The following is a 16,719-nucleotide window of genomic DNA, read 5'->3' as shown; positions in this document are numbered from 1 at the left end:
AAAGATGTGATTTACTATTTCATGTCTGTTTTGAGACACATGTTTATTGATAATAAATGGTCAATCTGCCAAAAGTTTTTCATATCAGCTAATTTTTTCTTGTACTTTCTTGTTAATCCAGCAGATGGCAGCAGTGGTGGCATCAACATAAAGAACCCATAACAGTTTTTTATTTTATAATTTCCTTAAAGAGTTTGGCTCCTCATCATGGATTCTGTAAATTTTTTGCTTTTGTTTGCACTTCACATAAATCAAGCAGCAGTTCCTTGACACTGCGTTAGTATTTTTCAGTTGCGTTTTTTGTTGAGCAGTAAGGCAGAGCGTGTTTTCAAATAAATTGTCAAATGATATAAAAATTGTATTACGTGGCAAAATTATATTATATACAGTACTTCAGTACTGTCCGTCAGTATGAGAAACTTGTTTGTAAGATGATTTGATTTGTCGTAAATAGAATAAAACATTTGTAAAACTTTGTGTATTCATCAAGTCCAAATCACGAGACAGAAAGTCAATCAGTCCTTTTGGTAATTTCTAAAGCAAACACCATCAGTCTCTGGTTCCAGCTACTCAAATATGAACATTAGCTCTTTGGTGAAAATATTATACATCATTTGTTAATTGAATATGTTTGAGTCAGAAAAAAACATCAAATGTTACCAGCATTTCCCCCCCCAAAATTGTCTGCATATTCACCATTTTGTGGACTAAACCATTGACAAATCAGAAACAGGAACTTGTACAGGCTAATCTCCTCCACAGCGAGAGCCGATTGAAACAAAACAAATGTTATAAGTTTAATGACGACTTTTATTAAAACATGCCATAAAAGAAGTTGAGATTAATCAAATCCACAAACAGGCAATATTGCACTTGGATAAAAATAACAAAAGTGACATTTAAATTCCACGCGAGGTCAAAGTGCTTCACTTACTCATCGTGTACTGAAAATTATTTGTGTATAAAATCAAAAAGAAAACCAAAAAGCCAAATTTTCTAACAGGATAATACAGGCTGGTTAACTGGTCTGAACACTACGACAGCACCACTTCAACCGGCCGTCTATAAATAACGATCAATATGACCAATACTGTACACGTCATGTCACATGGTTCAGAAGTTACCGGTGAGTTTGGCCCACGACAATGACACTAACACTCCCTCGTTTTTTTTTCCTTTCTTAGACAAGATTTGAAACCGAATCACAGGGTGAACGAGAAAACGACAAGAATCACTTGAATCCTTCACCAGACGCCAGAGACGACGTTTAAAACATCAGGCTCACGTGTTGGACACAACAATAACATCAATAATAAACGGAGACGTCGGTCACATGATTATTCAGGACGTCTGCACATGTGCCAAACCATTAAAACCTGTAATTTTTGCATTCATGGTTTCTGAGTGAAACTTTACTGATTGAAGTTATTGCTGGAATAAGTTGTGGGGGAGAAAAAAAAGAAGCTTTTAAAAGAATATTAAGTTCAAAAGGAAACAGTGTCATCAAGAAAACATCAATTGCATAACATTTCCCTTTTGAGATGATAAGATTATTTGGTGCACTCGTTCCTTCTAGGAATCTTTAAATGAGTCATCAGCAGACGAGGGCGTCGCCGTCTTCCCTTGTACAGGTCCGTGAGCAAACAGTGGATACAGTCACACGTTAATTATACAGACGGGGAACCGATAAAACTACAGCAGAGACGAAGCACAAGTGTGAGACCAGAGTTTTGCAGCGTGAGCCGTTTGTGTTGCCTCTCTGTCGCGACTCTCGGATGTGATTTCTTCTTGGTCTTGGGGGTCGAGGGGGAGGGAGGGTCACCGTCACACAGCGAGGGGCACTAAGCCCGGGGAGGAGGCGGCGGGAGGGACAGTGACGGCCGTCAGGGCGCCGGGCTGCAGCCCATTCCCCGACCTGCTGCGAAGAAAAACAGCAAGAGAGTAGCATTAGAACAGATGGCCCTCGAATCACTGGACGAGTTTTACAGGAACCAAATGCACGATGTGTCCCGATACAAGAACTAACCCACTTCTACCGACTGATATGACCAGATACAGTATTTATGGATGGATTAGTGTGCGGGCCGAGCAGGCACACGAGGTCCTGGACTGAAGTTAATTGTTCTTGTTTTGAAGTTGTGACAGCATATAGACAGAAAGATCTAGGAGATTCGCTCAGAGTTAAGAGGCAGCAGGAACATTCCCTGCACCACAACCAACACCCCGGAAGAGTCAGAGGCCAGAACGTCACCCGACACACACAGCGATGGTTTTTCTAGTAATTCTCGTAATCAGCGGCAGCATGCACACGCCCCGACTGCTGCAATTACCCAGAATCAATGCGGGGAATGTGACCATCTCTGTCCTGCTGGGAAACAAATACAACAAAAATGCACACGTCTCAGAAAACAACACACGTCAGGCACCTGGCAGACGCATCTGAGAAGAGAGCGTCGTGAATCATCCCTCACTGAGCACTTGAGGAGAGGTTTCGCTTTTTCACTCACGCTTTGTCAAAATACGACGTGTGGAGCGACTGCGAGTAGTTTGCGTTGAGCGCGTTGCTGTTGTCCAGAGCGAACGCCTTCCTGGCCTTCTGGTCCTTGGCGAAATTCCTGCAGGCGGCGAGTTTGGACTCCAGCGCCTGTTGGGGGAGAGACATGAGCAGAAGATGATGACGCTACATGAAGCTCACGGTGTGATCGAGCGGGGAGAACCTGAAGTCACGGGGATGAAATGGACGGAAACACAGGAAGTGGGACTGAGGGAGTGACTCACCCCAACTTTCCGGAGAAGATCGCTGACGATGTTGAGGGCCGATATTCTGGCAGACGGAGTCAACGGCGAGTTGCTGCCAAAGCCGTTTGGTAGAACTGAACAGGAGAGAGTTCAAAGACAAAATGATGTATTATATCCATAAATCTATGGGCGTGTACCCAAACATTTATATTATAGTCGGTAAATTAAGATTTCAGACAGTCATGAATCATCAAAAGGGCAGCTCCCATTATTTCCCCCGCCTGCACTTGAGTAATGATGAAATAAAAAATTTAAAAAAGGGGGACGTCTGAGAAGCGGCAGCTACCTGTTGGGTCGGCGAAGGCGTTATCCAGACCTTTGCTCAGTGGGGTGGCGGGGAGGGAGAGCGAGGGCTGCACCGCAGTGTCCATCTTCACATCCTCCCGTGTGGGCGAACTCGGGGCCGACTTCCTGGTGACATCTGCCTGCCGCTCCCTCACGGCCAGCTCCTGCCGCAAGTCTGGGGGGGGGGACGACACACAGCAGCCGCATGTGGATGAGCCGGAGCTGTGATTGACAGACAGACTCATCGGTGGAATGCGTCAATAATCACCTCTGGCCTCGTCCTTCAACCGCTGCACGGACACCAGCAGAGACTCCTTCTCGTCCAGCTCGCTCTCCAGGAAGGCGTTCCTCTCGATGGCCTGGTTCAGACGCTGCTCGAACATCTCCAGGGACATGATGGTCGCCCTGAGAGGAGACGGCGAGAGCGAGAACATCAATCAGGAATCCAACTTCAATCTAAAGAAGCGGACATTTCATTTCCCCCCCCCTCCTCTGATACGCCAATGTCCCGATGTTGCTCATGAAGGATTATTCAATGACTGATGAGAGAATCAATATCTCCGGCTCGTGCGGCATTGATTTGTAGTCCAATTTTAACCATTAGCTAATTAATTATCTCTAGCAACATTTTCATATAGATTAAAAAAGTGGGCTCAGAGCAGCTGTTAAGGTTAGAGAATATTTCTGGAACAACAAACTCTTTAAGAAGACACGTGACCAAACAAGGCACAGGAGCATCCATCGTCTACTGCTTTATCCATCTTAGGGTCGTGGGGGGCTGGAGCCAATCCCAGCTCACATTGGGCGAGAGGCGGGGTTCACCCTGGACAGGTCCCAGCCTATCACAGGGCCACATACAGAGACGGACAACCATTCACTCTCACATTCACACCTACGGTCACTTCAGAGTCTCCAATGAACCTGACCCCATTCTGCATGTCTCTGGACTGTGGGAGGAAGCCGGAGAACCCGGAGAGAACCCACGCATACACGGGGAGAACATGCAAACTCCGCACAGAAAGGCCCTGGTTGGTTTGAACCGGGACTGGAACCCAGAACCTTCCAGCTGTGAGGCGACAGCGGTAACCACTTCACCACCGTGCAGCCCGGCTCAGGAGAAATATGAGGGTTCTTGAAGTCTCTCTTTTTTCTTTTTTAGTCCCCACTGACCTCTTGGCTCTCTCCAAGTCGTCGTTGGACTGCTCCAGCTCTCGGACGTACTTGTGGAGCTGCTCCTTGATGCTGCGCGTTTGTCCCAGGTCGTCCTCCAACATGGAGATCTGCTTGTAGCTCTGGGAGTACTGCTGCTCCAGCCTCTCCTGCAGGAGGAGGAGGAGGAGGAGAGGGCGGGATGAAGAGCAGTCAGTGATCTATTACATGCTGGGCAGCAGAGCTCCGTGCAGGATGATGAGACCTAGATCTCATCATCCATTTTTCATTTCCATTTCCCTCCTCTCCACAGAGATTGTGACCTACATCTCCACCAGCGCTGAGGAAAATCACCTGGAGAACGTCTGACCTATATCTGCCGTCTGAATTGACTGCCGCCGACCGCACGAAGGTCACACAGACGTCTGTTTGGTCTCTGAGTCTCATTCACGGTGAAATATACGACACGTGAGACAGATCTTATGCTGCGATGGTCTTTGGTACGGTGGCCTTGAGGGGCAAAACACAGGAACATCAGATGAAACATGTTAGCAAATCAGAAAACGTACCAACATTTAAAAAAACAACAACATAACATTACAAAACGTTTCGCCCATTGTTGTGTTTTCTGAAACGTTAATGTGTTTGATAAATGTTATTTTTCCTGATTTGTTGATTTCCTAGTAGAATGACGCATTTTCTAAAATGTTGCTGCGTTTGCTGATGTGTCGTATCGTGTCCCACATGTTGTGTTTCTGAAATATGCAGCGGTTTATAAAATGTTATGCTGTTTTCGAAAATGTGCATGTCCTCTGAAATGTTTTTGTGTTTTTTTTTAATAATATCTTCTGTAATGTTTTCTGAATGTTGCCAATTCCTTTTAAAAAGCTCATTGTCTTCACAGAAGCGTTATGTTGTCGATCATGCTGGTGTGTGTTTCGCATCAAGGCCACCGTAGGTTTGTACTTTTTCCCAAATGAACCAACAAAAAACAGAAACCACCACAACTAATCAGAAAAGTCCCAAAACTCACAAACAAATATCGATGGGAGTTTTGTACTTTTTGAAATATTTGTCTTACATGTTGTTTGTACTGAAACATCATCCGTGCGTGAAACTACTTCACTGACCCGACAGTTTTTATAATGAACACCAACAACATCACATTCCTGAAAAGCCACAGTGCAGCGTTGCTACGAAAAACAACCGCAGCGGTGTTTTCTACCTGACACCTCTTTATGTCTACATGTATATTTACATATTTATTCGTTCACGCAGTCGGCGGCTCGTCTGGAAAACGACACCTCGGCACGAACATCTCCTCCCGGCCGGAGACTCGGTCTCACAAATGTGCCTTTGGCTTGTTATGGAGGGAAAACAAGAATGAGAGACGCGACCGGCTGCATTATTCATGAGAGTCGCACCAGAGCAGGTGTCGAGATTGGAAGTGAGATTAGATTTCACATGGATTCACAAGCCGTCCCACCTCCAGGAGCATAATCCCCAGGGAGGAGACGGGACGTCTTGCTCCTCCCGAGGAGAAAGGTCATCACCTTCCAAGTCTGTCATCTGTGCATCGGACAAATCTATCGATGTGACCTCAATACTCCCACGACCTCCGACTGTATGTGGAACCAGAAAGGCCAAGCGGCACCGCAGGACCCGCTGGACTGAATAAGTAAGTGCTGAGTGTAAGTTGCAGCAGCTGCTCCAGCGCCACTTCACTATCTCCCCACTCCCAAGGGACCCAACTCAAGGACGAGACTACGAAGAATCATAAAAAGGCATCAAATATTCATCTCCAGGAGACACGACGAGGAGGTTCAGAGCTTAATGTGCTTGTTCAAAGTTAGACACGGCACAAAATGGTGGTCGCTTCATAAATTTTACATTGGCGGTGAGAGTCGCGTTCACAGCTGAGGTCCTTCAATGCGACGCAACAGTCAGGTATTTCAATATTTGATCTTGTCATGTTGCGTCAGTGTTTTCCAATCTGAGGGTGTGGATCCCCCCGAGGGGTTTAAGATAAATCCGAGGGGTCACGAAATGACTGCCCTCTGATCACGTCTGACTTTAATGGTGAAATACTGGTGTTTCTGGAGAGAACGCAAAAGAGATTCATGATTCATTTTAGAGGTGATTCTCCTGTCAGCTTATTCTCTGATGGTTTCGTCACAAAAAAAAGCAACATCATAGTTTCACAGAGATCATGGTGATGTCCACCAGGGCTGATGAAACCCATATTGATCTGCATCTTCTGCCGATGCGGGAGCGGACACACCGCGCTCTTCACCTTGAGCGTGTCCACCTCGCTCTTGACGCGGTGGTTCTCGGACTGCAGGTCCTTCAGGCGATGCTCGGCCTGGCCCAGCTGGGCCTCCAGCTCGGCCTCCAGCTCCCTGCTGCCCTCCTGGAACTCCAGCAGCTCCTCCTGCGCCTCCTGGCAGCTGCGGACGACAGAGAGCAGTAAAGCATCAGACGACGTGGTCGAGGCGGACGGAGGCGCGGGGGGCTCGGCCTGGGAGACGCGCCCGAAAAACCGCCAGTCGGAACCCGTTTAACCATTTTTCAATCTTTATTTATTTCTTGACAGTTGACTATTTGGTGGTTTAGGGGTTTTGTTATTGTCTTTGTCTCATCCACACCACAACCTCAGTATGGAAAAACTCCCACTCAGCACAAGTCCCAATTCAACCTCTGCATATGAGCATGCTGCCAGTGGAAGGAAGCAACTTGCAGGAAGCTAAACGTGGAGGTGGCCGGAAGGAATCCCGAAAACCACAGCTCCCCTCCTCTTTGTCTTTGTCGTGGGAAAAGCTGCTACGACAATAATCATGGAAATCTACTTTTCCAAAGTTTATTTGCGAATAGTCCTGATTTGTGAGTATCACGCCATGAACAGAAAGTGTATTCGTGGAAATAGTGTCCAGGATTGAACGTCGGCAATCTTTCATCATCTTTGCACCTTTTACTCTGCATCATCATCATCATCATCATCATCATCATCATCATCGTCATCCCATGCTCACAGTGTGGAGCAGACACAACCTTTCACAACCCAAAGACAAACTGAGATTTGCACACGGTCGATGAGGGATTTACCAAGAAATGCTCGTCGTTAAACTGGATTGATATTTTAGTTTTAACCTTTCAGACACTGTGATGTGAGCGATCAGGTTTCTGAGGGGACATGTGACGGAGGACTGAAGGTTACATAAGTGAGTGTGTGTCGATGTGTGGTCATGGATGAGCACACATGGACGGACAGACTAAAAGTGGACCAACCGGCCGTCGCGTGAGCGAAAGCTCCGGAGGTGGAACCGGAAAATCCATTTACAAAACATTGGCGTTCAGTGAACAACCACTAGGATAAGAATAAAACTTGATAAAACCAATTGGAGCAAAACCTTGAGATCATCATAATGTGAGGAACGACGCATGTTACATGAAGCCCATTCAGACATGGGACAACAAAGACGCACGAGAATGTGAAAGATGAGCCGTCGCTTTGGGGAAGAAGAAAAAAAAAAAGGGAGAGGTTTCCGACCGAAGCTTAACAAAAGCTCCTCTCGCATAAAACTCTACCGAGTGTCACTGGATATGCAAACAGTTTTTTTATCTTTGTTATAAATGAAAGTGTGAGAACGGGCGCGACTGAAGCTCACAAAGTAACTGACACATTCCTGAGGTGGAGTTTTCTCCCTGTCGTTTCCCACAGAGACCGAAGAGTCGACGGCCGGATCTCGTGATCTGACCACAAATCAAGAGACGTGTCGAACCCAAATATGAAGACCTACCATCAATAAACTGTCTGGACAACACACACAGTCAATCCAAACTTCAACAACCTGCACTCCGTCATCACAGCCTGTCAATAAAGATGGACGACGTGCTTCCACTTCCCCCCTTGTTTGTGCAAAAACGAAGACAAAATCTCTCACATACACAAAAGCGCGGCCATCTTGCGCTTGTGACGCCATTTGGAGTCTGAGCCGTATCGACGTCCTGCTGACAAACGCGATCGACCAATCACGAGTAATTCGCAGCCGTCAATCGCGACGTCTGAGCCCGTTTTTTTTTTATATCATCAGAAACATGAACACTTGAAAATAAATCTGTGCGATAACAACGACCTCAAATGACAGAAAAAAACATCTTTGGGAACATTTCTTTAACATGAACTTTGATTTTTTTTGTTTGTACAAGTCCCATCTGCTGCTAACGTAGAGGGGGCGGGGCTTATTAACTGTTCTGCAGTCAGCCACCAGGGGGCGACCGAGAGGTTTTGGCCTCGCTTTTGTGGAGTTGTCAATGTCGTCCATCTTTATTTACAGTCTGTTCCATCTATAGTCACCAAAGACCACGAACACACAAACGCCGACACACTGTTCGTCTCTCAGCTGTTTCCAGATTCACTGGTTATTGGTTCCTACTGAATGTGCAAATCTTTATAGACAAGTCACAAATACAGTGTGTGGTAGAGTTTAAATAAATAAATGTGTTGTTGGTTTAGGTCTTTGAATAATGTCAGCAGGTTTATGTCACCAATGTGCTAAAAACTATTATTATGAGTCAATTACTGTACGTACGTTCTCTTGTACTTGAGGGAAAGAGACTTCCAGAAGTTGATTTCCTCATCTTTTGAGGAGAATTTCGGAATCATATCTGTTTCCATGGCAAACGAGTCTGGGGAGAAAAGGCGTTGGGGAAACAAGAAAGAGTGATGACAAAAAAAGTACAAGGTCACGGATCTTTAGTGACGAGCTGATGGATAAAGAGTTGAATTTAAGTCACGAAAGAAGAAGAAGAGATGCTTCATTTATGTGAAGTGTGTCAGTGAAGAACGAGACGTCCAGCGTCACAGTGAAGAGGCTCGTGTGCAAGAAAAGACAGGAAGGAAAAATAAATAAAGAGAATCGGCTCCAATGACCTACATACTTTATACTGGCCTGCAAAAAAAATCATTCTGTCATCCCCTGAATAATTCATCATTGATTATATCCAACCATGTCACCCACAGCCTGGGGGGGGGGGGGGGGGCATCCTGACAGCGTCATGACGTGGGCCTGGGGTTTGTCACACAATTATATTTTCAGAAAATTAAATATCCCTCATTTAAACTGCATGTTTGGCCTTTTTGAAATTGAATATATTTTTTAAAAAGGTACATATTCTAGATGAAGGCAGGATCATGAGACTAAAGTCAGAAGTCTTACTGTTACAGTAACCCACTGATCTTAATTCCATACTTAGTGAGAGAGACGGGTCTAATGGGGGGGGGGGGGGGGGGGGGGGGTGCTGCTGCTGGACACCGATCATCTCCACTGTATTACAAACGACATATTTGAATACATGCGACTAAAAACATGAAATTTAATTATTGGATTTAATTAAAACAAAAAACACAGAACCAGAAAATGACACCGACGTTGGCGACAGATGATAGATGATGCTGAGCTCAGCTGTCAGATGTGGGCGTGAGAACAAGCCGAGCACCGGACACACGATGGACCCTGAAGCTGAAGCGCTGGAGTTCTTCAGTTTTAAATGTGTTTTAAATGAAAAGAAAATAAGATGAAAATGAGCGGACATGTTTGTCAGTACCTGGACATCGGTGTGGATCAGTCCATCGCGCCCGCAGGTCTGAGCTGCTGAGGCCGAGCGACTCCTCCTCTCACTGTCTGACGATCTTTACTCAGCAGGTCGCTTAAAGGGGAAGTACACCCTAAATATGTATTATAAATCGTTAGTTCTAAACACAAACTAACCAACAAAAAAGGGAATTAAATGGAATGAAATTAAACCAAAAACTACAAACCTTTGTCAAAGATCCTCTGGGCTCCAGTTCAAATATGAGACCTAGAAATTAAATTGTCAATTTATGTATTTAGCCAGAAAATGCAAAAAATAATGTTTAATGTTGAATCCTTAAAATCCTTAAAAGAATTATACATCTACATGTATAATACATCCATACTGAGGAAACGTTTCTCTGTTGACAGAGTATAGTTGTTTTTTTAAAGTACGATAGAGAAAAACGAATTCTGTTTTACTGTGGATTTCCCCTCTTTATTCTCGTGCTCGCGGGCGTCACTGCTGCACACAAGGTTGCGCATGGATCACAGTTAATGCTAAATTAGCACCAACTGCTGGTCATATACCGCAGCAGGGTGTGGCAAATTATGATTAAAAAAATTAAACAAAATAAACACATAGAAAGTCAAAAATAAGATATGTTAAATTTGAATAACGATATAGAAAAATGAAATGAAGATAACAATTTAAAGTTTGAGATGTAACCACTGAAATAAGAAATAAGAGATAATAAATTCAAATTAAGAAAAGTATGAGATTATCAATTCAAATTATGAAATAGTAAATGAGATAAAATATCCAAATTATTGGCATGAGTAAATATTATGAGCAAATATATTTATTCGTTTTTTACTTTACTATATTAGTTTAATAAAGCCTAAACAAAACTAAACCAACAACACAAAAGTAAACTAATACAATACAATTTCAGGATCGTATCATTCGTCTACGACGTAGATACGTCTGCAGTGACGTCAAGCGCTTCTTCACCGGTCTCGTTGTCACGGTAACCCGCCCCTGACAACAATGGCGGCTTCGCGGAGAGACTTGAAAAAGTCCTGGGAAAACAGAGGAGAGTCGGCGACGGACGACGGAGGACCGAGACCCACGATGTTGGACGCGTGTCCCGGGACCGTGGGAGAGGTTCGTCCCGCCGGACACGTGTGAGGTGTAAACATGTAAACAACAGATGTTCCTGGGTCAGAGGAGATGAAGATGGAGTTCACAACGCAAATGACAGCTTTCATGTCCGCCTGAGAAAAAAACTATATATAATTGTCAGAGTTAATATCCCTCATGTGATAACTGCAGATGAAGCTGATTCTTCTAGAAATCCATAGAACAACAACTGAATATCACGGAAGAATATTAGGGGCCAGTGAAAAGGGGAAAAATGAGGGGGAAGATTTTTAATTCTTTTGAATAAAGTCGGAATGTCGAGAATAAAGTCGAAATGTGGACATTAAAGTGGAAATACTATTGTGACCCGGAAGCATCTTTCAGCAGCACCACACAACCGGATGTTGATGTGTTGTTAGCCAGTTGGCTAAGCTAACGCTAGCTGCTGACCAAGTTGTAAAGTTGCGATATTATTATTGACAGACTGAATCTTGAAGAAACGATGTGGTGTCAACGGGTGTTTGCACGTGAACGTCGACGTGTGTCCCGACACGATAACGTTCAACTGCAAACAACCCTAATGAATTTGTTGAGACGCGCAGTTACCGAAGCTAGCGTAGCTTTGCTAACGTCAGTTAACGTGGATGTGCGACAGCTGAACTGGAACCACAACGGACGGACCACGGACGTTTAGGGCTATTTCGACTTTATTCTCGAAATGTTGAATAAATTAAAAAAATATCTCCCCTCATTAATAATAAAAAAACATATTCCCCCTAATTATTTCCCCTTATGTCTGGCACTAATACTCTTCCGTAGAATTTGATCGGTGCCAAATGTCAGGCTGATCAAGTGAAGCAGAGTCAAGTTACAGGCTGTAGTCGGGACGGTCAGACCAACTCTCCAAATATGGGCACAGTGCTCATCTGTCTTAAAAAACTATCTGTATTGCAGCTTCATGACGTCAGAGCTGCTCGGAATAAAGTTACATACTTATGACCTACCGGACATGTACAGTCAATCGTGTTTATGCCATGTGCTGATTTAGTTGCTTGTTGTTTGAAGTGTTTATTGGAAGTGTTTTATAATGATTTTGATCTGTTGGATTAGAGAGGGTTAAGATATTTTATTATATATTAAATATTGATAATTCATTACTGACTCACTGTGATATTGCTAGTTTTTCCATAGGTTAATAACCTGGGTTCTCCTTCCGACACTGATTGCAAACAAAATTATTGTGACCTCCTTGATCCTTATATATATATATATATATATGTATATATATGTATATATGTGTATATATATATATATTAATAGAAGGATAATGTAATTGAGTGTAATAGAGTATATATGGGTCAGAATCTGGCAGGTGAACCAGGTAGTAATGAGTGTAACATGACTTTAATTAATTAAAAAAAAAAATTTTTTTTACTTCAGACTGAACCCAATGAATATTTCGACCTTGTATGTGACATTAGCTTCAGGTCAAATACAATTTACTGTCTAAATGGAACTTTCCTCTGCAAGGCCCTATTATGTTCACTTCCTCCTCCTCCTCCTCCTCTTATTGGCCTACATCACCTGAAACACACAAAGCTGCCGTGGCCTGATCCGTAGTGCAGTAGAACAATGGGTTTCTAGGATATATAAGCTTGGCTAAACACTGAGGTCGGGCAGCTCGGCGCTACAGTATATAAGGCTTCACTCTCTCTCTCTGCTCGAGTGAGACGGAGAGAAAAGAAGTAAGATGGAGAAAAGTGAGCCGTTGAAAGCAGAGGAAAAGAAAGAGGAGGAAACCGGGACTAGTTTATTTCACCGTCTCATGGATCAGAGGAAGGATCTGCGTGATGAAGACGTGGTTCGTACCTTCCGATAAGAGGGGAGGAGTTCAAAGTTATCTTGCCTGTTTTCCTGTTGAATTGTGGGATCTGATGAGTACCTGTAAGATCGTGACTACACCAAACCATTTTGCCGTCAGCAACAACGCCGCCAAACAACTCCTTATGTGTTGACATGCAGCCTTATGGTTTTAAAAAATGCATGAGATAATGATCCGCATGTCTGTATCTACTCACTCAGAGACTTGTCCTCTTCTTCTTTGTCCCCGCAGACGACTGTGCTGCAGCGGCTGCTGGTGATTGCTCGTCTCCCCCACGATCATGTCGACAGGACCGAGCTGGGAGGTCAGCCAGCAAATAACCCTAGAGCCACAAAGACCCAGAGCAGCGACTAGTTTCCCCTTGTACAAGTTTTTTTTATAGCTTCTGTAATGGAAAAAATTAAATCAGTAAGATGGAGACTGTGGATGTCTTAAAGCCCCTGTGTGTAATTCTCTGGCGGCATCTGGTGGTTAAGTTGCAAACCCGCAACCAAACCGAGCGACCGACAGGGGACACTTTATGGCGGCGCACCGCTGATTCCATTTCCGGTTTCCGTCAGCGTCTGAAAATTCAACGTGAACGCGACGTATTCTGGAGCGTCTAGTTCAACAACCGTATTCAACACGACGTAGAAACATGGAGACTCACACGGAGGTCGGGTCCAACTCATGGAACTATATTTAACTCATTCAGAGTGGACAATTATACATATATGAACACATAGTTATACTCAACAATATACTAAATTTCTGTGAATAAGTTCTTCTGAATATTACACACTGTAGCTTTAAGCAGAAGTAGTTATTACAAGAGCCCAATATATTGAGGAGATTTCTGGGTCGTTACACAGATCAACAAGTGGTCAGTGCATGATCCTCCGGTCTCTGAGGGCGTGTTTATCTCTCTCGGAATAATGTTGTCATCAAACGGACAGAATTGCCGTCTCCATAGAAACACTCTGTCTCCGTCTCAGCACATTTAGGACAAAGGGTCGTCGACCTCACGACCACACTAAACATTCTAAGAGTCGGGGCAGATTGCTTCCCCCGACAGCTTCCGCTCCTCTGTGGGCGAACGTGTCTGCAGGTCGTCCTTGTAAAAAGCTTTCGTGTGGCGGCTTTTAAAAAAGGAATTCTTCCATAAAAATCAAACAGAAAACTCACAGTAAAAGCCTCCGGGAGAGGATGGAACTGTACTGTGTGATGCTCTGTTGTCTGCAGACTCAACACTTTCACTCATTCTGTCGTTTTCTGTTTTTTTCCCACACAGCTTATTATGAAAGACTCCACTTCCAGCTAAGCAAACAGTACATATGGGATCACATGACAGGCCTGCTGTTAATATATCCCAACTGTGTGCTGCACTTCATCGAAGTAAGTTTCAAATTCTCCAAATTTACGGCGTCAATCGATGGAGAAGGTTTACCAGGTGGAAATCTTACACTTCACTAACTCTGCTGTTGTTTCTCTCTCCTCCAGTCGTCAAGGGATGTTCTGGTGTCTGTTGTGAAAGACCTTGAAGACATGCGACAACAGACAGACTGGTAACCGTGGTTTCTGTGTATTACAGACGAACACACACACACACACACACACACACCATGGACTCTATCGTACATTCTTAACCCCTTGACACTGGAGCCATATGAAGAACTGCAGTTTATTATTTTTTAAATGTCCTTTCCTCAGCAAGCTGCTGGAGGCAGCAAAGGTGGTGCTCATGGCACACGACCCCCTCGGCAGGATGTTCCCACAGTGGAGCTACAAGGTTCGTCTCGCACCTTTCGCTTCCTGGATTAAAGGTCTTAGTGAGGCATCCGGACTATTCTTCAGCTGGGCCGAGAGACCTCCCAGCCGCGAAGGATCGATGGATTTGATTTTATCTTTTCAACCGAGTCGCTTCCTGTTCTGGCCCGAAGGTGCTGGGTGAGGACGACGCGGTCGGGGACCCTACGGAACAGGATGAAGAAGACGAGACCACAGAGGGTCTGGTTCTCGGCGTCCTGTCCGAGCTGCAGGTCCTGAGCAAGCAACTGGAAACGTCGAAGAAGGTGCATTTTTCAGTTCTATGAGTTTCAAATATCTCATCATTTTACAACAACAATAAAATGATCCCGCTATCGTCGGATTGCTTCTGTGACTGTGTTGAACTCTGCGCTCCCAGGCTCTGCCCGGACTGGTGCTGGACGAGAATCCGGAGCTGATCATCTCTCACGATGATCTGGAGAAGCTGCTTCGTCGCGACGATCTCCTGAGTCCACGGCTCTACCTGCAGATGTACAACTCCCCCTTGAACGTCAGCATGGGCTTCGGTGAGAGGCAAACTTACAGCTGGATTTTTTTTTGATTTATGATGAAAGACTGGTGGGCTGCACGGTGGTGTGGTGGTCAGCACTTTCGCCTCACAGCAAGAAGGTTCTGGGTTTGAATCCCGGTTCAAACCAACCAGGGCCTTTCTGTGTGGAGTTTGCACGTTCTCCCCGTGTATGAGTGGGTTCTCTCCGGGTTCTCCAGCTTCCTCCCACAGTCCAGAGACATGAGAATGGGGTCAGGTTCATTGGAGACTCTAAATTGACCGTAGGTGTGAATGTGAGAGTGAATGGTTGTCCATCTCTGTATGTGGCCCTGTGATAGGCTGGAGACCTGTCCAGGGTGAACCCCGCCTCTCGCCCAATGTCAGCTGGGATTGGCTCCAGCCCCCCACGACCCTTGAATGGATTAGGCGGTAGACGATGGATGGACGATGGGTAGTTTTATGAGAGTTGTGTTAGTAAGTTAAAAAGTTAATGTTACTGTGTGAAATACTCTGATTTCCTTACAGGACAAGTCATCCGAAGCAGCTGCCTCACCACAGTTTAACCTTCTTTGGACAAAAAAGCTCAGAGGTACGTTTGACTCTTCAACTGGCAAAGCTTTGGATAGTTTTGAATTCATTTGCTCAGGTTTTGATATATCTGTCTTTGAGATTTCTCTACTTTCACTCCAGTAAAGTTCGGATCTTCAATTGGAAAAATGACACTTGAAAAAATAACATCAGCAGCAACGTCACTTTCCAGAATCACCAGTTTTCTTGGGGATTAGTTTTTTTTCGGTAAAGTGTTTCCTCTGAAAACTGGGGACAAACGGGGACAAATGAAAATCATTATCATCGTCATGATAGTTTGGTCCAGACTGGAATATCTCAACAGCTGCTCGGTGGGAGAAGAAAATTCCTGGTCCCCAGAGCACGAATCCCACTGACTTTGTTGACATCTCTATTTCTGTACAAACATTTCTGGTTTGCAGAAAATGACTCCTGATGATTTTTAGTGATAATCCACCTTTTCCTTTTAGCGCCACCATGAGCTCAACATGTGTGGTTCTATGCCCTGTCATTTTTTAATTGTTTGCCCGGGCCTATTGGTCAAGAGGTTAGAACTGTGAGGAGGTTCTGGGTATCGAACTTGGCGGTGGACCCCCACCCCTGGGATCCTTATAGGATGAGCAGTGTACGGATGGTGGATGGATGTTAAGCAGGTGACATTAGTTCTCACAGCACGGCCGCTCGTCCTCACAGAGATCTTCATGCCAGACGCGTCTCAGCGCCGTCACACTCGGGCCACTTGCTGCTGATTTACTTTGCCATTCACCGCCGTTATAAAATGTTTTTATGTCCCCGCAGAACGGGGGGTTTGGCCTCGGACGTGACTGGAGAGAACTCACCGCCATCCACCGGGAGGCAGATTTATATCCACGTTTCACCGCGGCACTTTCCTTCCACTCGTTTCACTTGTTGGCTCCATAAACGTCTCCCTCTGCTCCAAATGATCTCATGAATAAAAGTTCTTGTGAGTGAAAAGACACAGTTTTCTTTTTTTCTATCATGACGAAAAAAAGCACAGACAATCCCA

The 16,719-nt window shown here is 44.8% G+C and overlaps 2 protein-coding genes across 5 annotated transcripts; one reads left to right on the top strand and one right to left on the bottom strand.

Moving 5' to 3' along the window:
* Positions 1–1,788: 1,788 nt before the first annotated feature.
* ndel1a (nudE neurodevelopment protein 1-like 1a) lies at positions 1,789–10,652 on the bottom strand. 4 transcript variants are annotated; one of them, XM_047327597.1, is made up of 12 exons: positions 10,287–10,652; positions 10,052–10,092; positions 9,838–9,958; positions 8,823–8,919; positions 6,527–6,680; positions 4,255–4,403; positions 3,353–3,489; positions 3,086–3,259; positions 2,779–2,873; positions 2,508–2,644; positions 2,331–2,365; positions 1,789–1,918 (listed from the first exon to the last, which is right to left on the bottom strand). In XM_047327597.1, the coding sequence occupies exons 4-12, from the start codon at positions 8,906–8,908 to the stop codon at positions 1,884–1,886; spliced, it is 1,002 nt and encodes a 333-aa protein (XP_047183553.1). In that variant the 5' UTR covers positions 8,909–8,919; positions 9,838–9,958; positions 10,052–10,092; positions 10,287–10,652; the 3' UTR covers positions 1,789–1,883. The 4 variants fall into 4 exon arrangements, 3 of the variants coding, with proteins under 3 accessions (XP_047183553.1, XP_035468888.2, XP_047183552.1); XR_007029822.1 differs by lacking the exon at positions 2,331–2,365 and having other exon boundaries at positions 1,789–1,915; positions 2,427–2,644; XM_035612995.2 differs by lacking the exon at positions 2,331–2,365.
* A 127-nt stretch (positions 10,653–10,779) lies between these two features.
* Positions 10,780–16,671, top strand: LOC118287619 (testis-expressed protein 47). Its single transcript, XM_035613000.2, has 9 exons — positions 10,780–10,971; positions 13,061–13,133; positions 14,100–14,203; positions 14,309–14,373; positions 14,519–14,597; positions 14,749–14,880; positions 14,994–15,141; positions 15,651–15,714; positions 16,491–16,671. Exons 1-8 carry the CDS (start codon positions 10,855–10,857, stop codon positions 15,686–15,688), a joined length of 756 nt encoding a protein of 251 aa, XP_035468893.1. The 5' UTR covers positions 10,780–10,854; the 3' UTR covers positions 15,689–15,714; positions 16,491–16,671.
* The last annotated feature ends 48 nt before the right edge of the window (positions 16,672–16,719 follow it).

Source organism: Scophthalmus maximus, chromosome 16 (genome assembly GCF_022379125.1).
Source record: "Scophthalmus maximus strain ysfricsl-2021 chromosome 16, ASM2237912v1, whole genome shotgun sequence".
Lineage (NCBI taxonomy): Eukaryota > Metazoa > Chordata > Actinopteri > Pleuronectiformes > Scophthalmidae > Scophthalmus > Scophthalmus maximus.
Note: the sequence above shows the minus strand (reverse complement) of the source record. Positions and strands in the feature narration are given on the sequence as shown.